This window comes from Setaria italica, chromosome V (assembly GCF_000263155.2).
Source record: "Setaria italica strain Yugu1 chromosome V, Setaria_italica_v2.0, whole genome shotgun sequence".
Classification (NCBI taxonomy): Eukaryota; Viridiplantae; Streptophyta; class Magnoliopsida; order Poales; family Poaceae; genus Setaria; species Setaria italica.
In genome coordinates this window covers 44,102,145-44,110,878 of record NC_028454.1, presented here as the reverse complement: position 1 = coordinate 44,110,878, position 8,734 = coordinate 44,102,145, and the positions used below count along the sequence as shown (strand labels likewise).

The 8,734-nt window shown below is 45.8% G+C and overlaps 2 protein-coding genes across 3 annotated transcripts; both read left to right on the top strand.

The window, feature by feature from the left end:
* Positions 1 to 2,164, top strand: LOC111257380 (probable histone acetyltransferase HAC-like 3). Its single transcript, XM_022826858.1, has 6 exons — positions 1 to 85; positions 171 to 310; positions 409 to 487; positions 610 to 954; positions 1,313 to 1,533; positions 1,648 to 2,164. The coding sequence occupies exons 2-6, from the start codon at positions 183 to 185 to the stop codon at positions 1,700 to 1,702; spliced, it is 828 nt and encodes a 275-aa protein (XP_022682593.1). The 5' UTR covers positions 1 to 85; positions 171 to 182; the 3' UTR covers positions 1,703 to 2,164.
* Positions 2,165 to 2,642: 478 nt separating this feature from the next.
* Positions 2,643 to 4,900, top strand: LOC101775570. Of its 2 annotated transcripts, none has more exons than XM_022826587.1 (3): positions 2,643 to 2,919; positions 3,601 to 3,814; positions 4,514 to 4,900. In XM_022826587.1, the coding sequence occupies exons 1-2, from the start codon at positions 2,652 to 2,654 to the stop codon at positions 3,681 to 3,683; spliced, it is 351 nt and encodes a 116-aa protein (XP_022682322.1). In that variant the 5' UTR covers positions 2,643 to 2,651; the 3' UTR covers positions 3,684 to 3,814; positions 4,514 to 4,900. The 2 variants fall into 2 exon arrangements, with proteins under 2 accessions (XP_022682322.1, XP_022682321.1); XM_022826586.1 differs by having other exon boundaries at positions 3,483 to 3,814.
* The last annotated feature ends 3,834 nt before the right edge of the window (positions 4,901 to 8,734 follow it).

The following is an 8,734-nucleotide window of genomic DNA, read 5'->3' as shown; positions in this document are numbered from 1 at the left end:
GGGACACAAGTAGGAAGGCTCTTACGTGTTGCCCAAACGTGACGACAGAAAAGGAAACCTTGAAGATATTTTACTTGTGCACAAGGTTATTTTATTTTATATTGCTTATGATGTTCTTGCCCTTCAAGCAATTCGTGGGTACCTAACATCTTATTTTTCATTGTTGCTAGCTTGGAGAAAGGATGCGCACCATGAAAGAAGACTTCATCATGCTTTGTCTAGAGCAGTTTTGCAAGCACTGTCACCAACCTATTGTATCTGGGAGAAGTTGGGTTTGCACTAGCTGTAAAAATTTCCATCTTTGCGACAGGTAAGCATCTCGTAAGTTGGGTTTTGTACTGAGCTGTGAGTTTTTATACCTTGTTAACTCTCGGTCAATAAGGCACCCATTATTGCTTGATTTCATAGGTGTCATGCAGAGGAGCAGAATACAGCACAGAAGGACAGGCATCCAGCCACAACAAAACAGAAGCATGCATTTCAAAGAGTATGTACGCAAACTGCATTTCTGGGATCGATTTTTTCAATCATTAAGGCAGCAACACGCTTCTTTTTAATAGATGCATGGTGGAATTTATATACTAACTACCATAGCTTACTGTCCCACAGATAGAGGTAGAACCACTTCCGGAGACTGACGATGGAGATCCAACAATGGAAAGCAAGTATTTTGACAGCAGAATAGATTTCTTGAAGCACTGTCAAGACAACCAGTTCCAATTTGATACCATCCGGCGGGCAAAACATTCTACGATGATGATTCTTTATTACCTACACAATTCGACTTGTTCTGCTTGCCACTGTGCTGTGGATCAATGCTTGGTGTGGCGATGCCTAGAGTGCCTAGGCTGCACCTTTTGTGATCCATGCTACAAACAAAATGGTGAAAGTTTGCATATTCATGAATTAAGACAGATTGATGCTAGCAAAACAATGCAGATGAATGCTATACAGGTATCCCTCTTATATTAGTAAACGGAGCTTCTAAATATCTTATGTTGTGTTCCCTAGTTGAGAAAGTTTAGAATTTTGCGAGCTTATCTGGCATTCTTTTATTTTGGTGTTCTTTTTACAAGATGATTTTGGCCATACGATCTCAGGTGAATTGCTCCCTTATTTCTTAGAACATAACTTAAAAAAAGGATTTTTTAATGTGAAATTTGCTGTTGCATATTTAGAGTGTCAAGGTGTTATTCTCCAAGCATTACTTCTGTTGATTGATGTCTGGTTCCATAGTTGTTCTTGGCTTTCAGATTCGTACATGATAGTAACTCTTGTGTTCTTATGAACCTTGTGCATGCTTCCGAAACAGGACTACGTTGAAGGCCTTGTGCATGCATCAAGATGCTTTGATCCTTGCAACTGCACTCTTCAAGTTTGTTTAACCTTGAAGAAATTGTTCTTCCATGGCGTTCGATGTGATATCCGTGCCCGCAACTGGGGAGGTTGCAACAAGTGTGTCTTCATGTGGAAACTTCTGCTATGGCACTCAAAACATTGCAACGACGCAAACTGTATGGTTCCCAGATGCAGGTAAAACCATGACTCATCTGAATTGCTCAACTCCTCTCTTGAAATGCATGCATTGCTCGATAGACCCCACTTCCACCCATTAGCTCACCCGCAAATGTTTTGTAATCCTTGTAGGGATATAAAGGCATACATGACTGAAAAGATAAAGCTTGGTGGTCCTGTGTTGTAGCAGGCCAGCGGATCAGAAGCTGGCCTCTTGTCTACACTATTGGATTTCTCCCCCTCATTAACCTGTAAAATTTTGTTGATGAAAATGCAATATGTCGCTGATGGATGGAACTGCAAGGTAAATAAGGCTGCTTCATTGGAACTTTTTGTTCCGCTGGTTTTCCCAGGCATTGACGATAGAAAGGCAGGCCAGTTCGCCGAGCTTCTACAATGGTCGTGGCCTATATGTCATTGAGGGAATTACCAACGGGAGCTTACATTAGGCAATCTGACATTTTAGTGTCCGTATATATCATGTACATATAGGTGGATCAACAGGATAGATGTTCTGTTTCTTCATTGCCTTTCAGTTTTGTTCCAGATTGTATTGAACAAGGCCACATTTTTGTCGAGTGTTTCTGTGCTGTGGCGATAAATCCAAATTCATTGAATGAATGAATGTGTATATTTACATCTCCTCTTACTTGCTTGTCATGATTTTTCTTTCATCATTGATAAGCATATTATTGGTTCATAAGAATCATAACAGGTGTCACTCTAATTGAATCTGAGGATCGCCGCCCGACCTCTACCCTTCTTCAATTCAGAGCTGTCGAGCTGTCGCCTGAAACTAAAGAAAAAAAATTATTGCTCAAACCATATCTCAGGTTAAAGGACGTTTAAACCATGAAGTTGTTTGCAACCGGTGCAACGTTAGATATTCATTCGTCATTTCATTAATTTTTTTTTAAAAATCCAAAAACAAAAAAAAACACCTTAAGGATCGTCCTGGGGCAATGATGATGGGCCTCGCGCGTCAAGTGGTGGGCTACATAGGCTGGTCCGTGTGAAAAAATTTTGGGCCGTGCGTTTGAGGCCTAGTCAGTTGGCGATTCAATACATAGGCTGGTCCGGTCCGGCCGCGTGTCGTACGTAGCGGTAGCGCCGCCCACCCTCCCGTTCCAGGACCTATGGCGGCCGACGACTGCGACGGGCTGCCCATGTACTTCGAGGATGACGCGGAGGAGGCAGCTGCGGAGAAGAAGAAACGCCGGCAGCAGAGCCAGAAGCCGCGGGGGAAGCTGCCGTGGGAGGACGACACGCCGGAGGAAAAGGCGAGGGGTGAGCTGAGATTGGCCATGATGGAAAAGCTTTTCGAGTACGACCCCAAGATGGGATCCGGCTCCTACACCCGAGTTTGGTTCGTCGACTTCAGCACCCTCGACATTGATGAAGAGAGTAATCCCTCTATTCCCGACCTTCATTCATATGCGAAGAATGCATACCAAAGCCTACTATACTTTTGCATTCATGTGTGGTTTTCGTTAAGCAGAAGTAGGACTTTGCTGTAAATAAGAACACTAAATCCCAAAATCACATGGCAAAACTTACTGGGGAGCTCATGATGCGGATAATTAGATTCTATCTTATTCATGATATGCACGCATATTTGTTTTCATTCCTGTTGTCTGATAACAGTGAATTTCTTCTGTAAAATGTAGTCTATACGGTTTAGTTTGAAGACCTGCGACTGTCTAGCACCTAGGTTATTTGCATAGGGTCTACACTCTACACACTGCTTCTGGTAGCCTGCATTTGCTCTGGTGTCATCCCTTACTTGCCTTTTCTGATATTTTTCCCATTTTAACCTACGGGGGAAATGCATGCTTTATGCCGCCATGTGTAGCATCTTGACTCTTATTCCTAATTTCCTATCATTACTGCCTTTCCTTTTATTATAATTGTCTTCCATCATTTCACTGACTGGCTCTAAGTAAATGTTAATCTTTCTGTGTGAACAGAATCCGGACATGAGGCTATGCTGACAGAGGACTTACTATCTCTTTGGTTAAATACTTACTTTTGGTACCATACTATTCTTCCCTGGTTGTAAAATGACCTTATTTTCCTTTTCCTCAGCACAACATGGTCCGATGCGCTTTACGGATTCACTTATCCGAGATGACCACAAGCTGACCAATTCATTAAACATATCTGTCTGAAGATATTGTCCTCAGATGTTGGCTACCCTATCAACGTGTATGGTACTGTGATAGTCAGATATCGTTTGGATATGAAATGCATCTACATCTTCCGTCGCAACAGGGACAATTGCCAACTTGTCCAATCAGAGGTATTTGAAGAATGTAGGCTGAAAGCCATATTTACCTCTTTTGTGGGTTTATTTGCAAATCATTGATTTGTCAGTATCTAATATTGAAACTCTACTATTTTTGCATTGTGACCTCTAGCATATCTTTTGCTGAAGATTACATTGGCATGGGTGTCGCGCTTGTGATTCCATTGCTTACTACTGCACATGGTCAGCTGCACATTTTCACTTTTCTGGTAAAAGTTTTAGGTTAGGTTGTCAATAACACTAATGTATTCACGATCTTACTGGAGGGATTTTCCTCTGCAGTTTTTGGTCAAAAAAACACCAACGTATTCTGTGGAATGTTGTCACTTAAAATAAATCTGTCAGGGCATAGTATGATCATTTTGCTGTCATTAAAGTGCCATAGTATGTAAGTGGGCATTGTAACTGTCATGAAAACCATTTTCAATATTTCTTTAAAGTAGATAATGATGAACAAGGTTCCATGAAATATATCGTAAAAACATCGTATTGTTCCATGAAGATCTTGGCAGGCCACATGCAGTTCCATTTTCCTCATTTCTATTTATTAGTATGCTAACTTGTGTTGATGCTGGGTTATTTCCGAGTTCCAACACATGTATGACCAATATTCTTTAAGCCAAGTTAATGGTGAATGACTTTGACACGCACTAATAAATATATTGATGACATTTTCTGTGATTCCGCTTGTAGGGTGCATCTTTGATTCTGGCTGGCCCAAGTAGATGAATTGTTTTTAGCGGTGATGCCAATTTTGAGATAAATCTGAAGATCAAGGAAGATAGAGAGAGCAATGACAGACAATTTAGCAAAGCGTTGATTGGTGTGGATATTGCAGCAATCGACTCCGTGATCATCAGACGTTGATATTCCACATCTATGCCCGCAGCAGTGACCAGAATGCTAATGTCAACCATTATATCCGTGAGTTCACTCCATTAAGAAAAGGTGCAGACAAGCTCGAGATCATGTGTGGTGTCTACAAGCTGCAAGTCGAAGTTACTTGGTCGACCTTTTTATTGTGAAACGAGGATGATTGTACAAACTCACATATTTATCTGCTTCATATCAGAATATGCATGATCTCGGTGTTCTGCGGTTAGTGCCATACATTCTGCAATAGTATGTTTGCTAGATATCAACATTACAAGTTGATAATTGTTAATGGGGTGGTGCTAATTCACTTCCTTTTTAGCACTATGTTGTTGTTCCAACCCCATTTTCTGTGAATATATGCATAGGTATTTCCGACATGAGAAGAAGATACAAGCCTGCAAGGATTCGATCTCTGTTCACCGGAGGACAAGCTGGATCGTGATTACAACACGATTTGGTGTCTCTCTAAACTAGAAAAATTAGACTATGCGACCAAAGTAGAACGAAGACATGTTCTCTCCCGGCCGTGTCGTCCCAGCATGGCCGCGCACGCTCCCTCTGCCAGACGGCGTGATCCTGGAGATCCTCGTCCGCCTGCCGGCCTGCTCCATCGGCCGCTTCCGCGCCGTGTGCAAGGCCTGGCGCGCCGCCACCACCCACCCGTCCTTCGACCGCGCCCTCGCCGAGCGCCCGCCCGCCGTCGCCAAGGTCACTTGGGAACACGCCTTCTTCGGCATCGACAGCCGCTACGGCCCCGCTCTCAACTTCGACCTCTTCCGCGGCCGCTGGCACCGAAGCAGCAACGCCCCCCGCAACGTGGCAGTGCCTTCGTCCCCACGCGCCATCGCGTTCCCCAGGCCTGGCGAGCTCGGGTTGTGCCTCGCGTGCAGCTCCACGGCTCCTGGGACGGCGTCCTGTGCTTGCAGCCCTATACCCGGTTCCTGCTACCGCCGCCGCATCACGCGAGCCCCACTGCCACCGCCGACGCCTACGTGCTCTGGAACCCGCTCACCGACGCCTGCGCCACCGTGCCCGCCCCGGCCGGCACCGGCCGGGTCATCGGCGGGTACGCTCACCCGGTGACGCGCCGCTTCCACCTCCTGCACTCCTCCGACGAAGCCGTCCCCGGTCGCGTCGACCTGCTGGCCCCCGTGATCTTCCGCATCCTACGGGTCGGCGGCGACGCCGGATGGCGAGAGTTTCCTCCCCTGCAAAACAACACATTGATCTTCATGAGGAGCGACCGGGACCGTCCCGTCAGCGTGTAAGGGAACCTGCACTGGCTGGTGCTGTCGGAGACGGGGAGGGTGGCGCTGCTCGTGTTCGACGCGGCGCACGAGAAGTTCCGGCTCATGGCGGCGCCGGACCGCCCGGGGCTGCTTCTGGAGACGGCACGCGCCGTCGTGTCGGGCGGCGAGCTCTGCGTCCTGGCCCTCGCCAACGGGGCTTCGGCCGGAGCCATGGAGATGTGGGTGCTCGACGACTACTCCGACCCGCGGGCCTGCTGCTGGCGGCTGAGGGAGAGGATCAGGACGGTCCGGTTGGACGGCGCCGACCTGTCGCCGGCGTTCGTGGCCGCCACGGCGGTGGAGGTGGTGGAGGGCGCCGCGGAGGGCGAGGAGATCGTCCTCCGCCTGGAAGACCGGATCGACGCGTACAACGTCCGGGAAGACGCGTGGCGCAAGGTAAGCGTCGCCAAGAACGCGTCTCTGCTGATGCACAGGGTCAGCGTTCTCAATCCTTTGTTGATGTTTCTAAAAAAGAAAACCCTTTGTTACCATGTAATATAGAGAATTAAATTACTAGATCGGAAGTTCAACTAGAATTTCTTTTGATTGGTGGGTTTAGAAGGGAAAAATTGTTATTTAGTTATGATAATACTTGAGATGTACTCTCTCCGTTTCAAATTGCAGATCATTTTGGCTTTCCTATGTTCATAAATGTTTGTATACAGACATACCCTATATTTAGATGCATAGAAAAACTATATATTTAGAAAAGTCAAAACGACCTACAATTTGGAACGGATGGAGTATTCACTTTCACGCCCGTGTGATTCTTCCCATCAAACTGAAATAAGCATTTGGTCATGCATTGTAATGGAAAACCCTTCTAATCCAAGCGATTGTACAATTTATTTAACTTGTAATCAATGTCCTTTCAATGCGTTTAATGGGAAATCATCACATCCTATGCGTGGTCTGAGTTTGCATATTTTCTGATACTTTTGTCCTAATCCAGTAGTGTCCCAAGCTAAGTACAAGCTTTTTTTTAATATATTACCGTTTGAAAATGCATTTTGAGAGTTTAGTAATCTAGATGACACCTCATAACAAATTCAGAGACCGCCCGTGTATTTTACTCTTTAAAAATAAGACCTTTGGAAACAAACTTTGATCACTAATTTTTTAAAATACACTAATTATTACAAGATTAAGATCTTACTAAAGACGTTTGAAATATAAACCTATTGGTATGACTATTAGACACTAAATTTGCGTGTAACTTAGCTAATTGTTTGCCAACACTTGTAAAGTTTTTTTTTTTGCTAAATTCTGATTCGGAGAAAAGGAGGGAGTTTACGATACGTCGGATGATCATCCGTCCCAAGAGCTGAACAACACAATCCTCCAGCATGCAAAGCTGCGCACAACTCGAAACATTTGCCCGTGTTGCATGGCCAGCCCCGTGCCGCACGCTACCGGAAGGAAATCGACAATAAATCGTCCCGGTCGATTTCGGCGTCCTCGGGTGGGAGTTGGAAAAGATGAGATGAAAACCGCGGGCCCGTCGGTCGTTTGACGCGGCGCGTGCGTCTGCCCCGCCCACTGCCGTTGAAGCGTTCCGGTGCAAGTGAATCCGCTATAACGGACCGAACGCTCCGGTCTAGTAGCGTACCGAGTCACACACACACGTCTAGCCAGCGTGCCCGGCCTGCCTCGTCGGATGCCGGCCGCGCGGGGCGCTCCCGGCCTCACCAATCCACCGTCAACACGCCGCGGTGGAGAGGTCGCTGCAGAAAACGCCTGACGAGCTGGATGGGGGCAAGGATCCAGCGTGGAGCGTGTGATTGGCGAGTTTTCGGGAACGGAAACCGGAGACCGAGCCCAACAGGCCAACAGCTAGCACATGATAGGCGACCGTTCTGCTTGCTCACCCACGACGCTGCTTGCGAACGCTAATTTTTTTTTTTTGTTCTAGAAATGGGATGTACTAGTAGTCAGGAAAATCGGTCTCGGCGCTGGAATCTTGTCTCCGCCATCGCTGTCGTCGGGGCTTTCAACCTTTCCGTCGAGATATTTTAAAAATCTTCCCGCAGCCTCGTTTTCTTCCCGGTTCAGTTTACAGGTTTTGGTAACATTTCATTTTTGTTCCTTCGTTTCAAACTTTTAAACAGATCTAACATTGGTGAAATTTCCGAGCACTTTAAAACTAGATATTACCCACTCCTTTTAAATTTGAACTCTATTTGAGCACATTTCAAATCTTAACTATGATAAGCTAACGTTATTCTGCACTCGTCTAGTAATTTGACCAGAAGTATAGATTTCGTATTGATTCGTGACATTCCTATCCTTTTGTATGTCGACAACTGTTCTGGACCTGTGCTGTGACGGAATGGTGGACTCATGAGTCATAGCATGATCATCTTACGAACATACTATTTTTTGAAACGAAACGATCTTACGAACATACTATTGATAAGGAGAAAAAGAAAGAAAATGGTAATAACCTGTATTGCGAAATTGTGCACACATAACCCGTATTGATAAGGCGAAATTGTGAAATAACAGGAAAGCGTTCCCACAAGGCCTCAGATACATCATGCATCCATCCGTTTTGAATCACAAGACCCAGAAACCAAAAGGAAAAGGGAAAATAGGGCAGAAAATGAAAACCAGGGAGCGGAGCGGGGGGGTTTGAATTGAATCAAGAGCGCACCCGGCGGCGGCACCGTCACGTTGGCAGGCTCCATCCAACAAAGCCAACATCCACAACCCTTCCCCCGTCTTTTCTTCCCATCCTCCTCTCCTCACC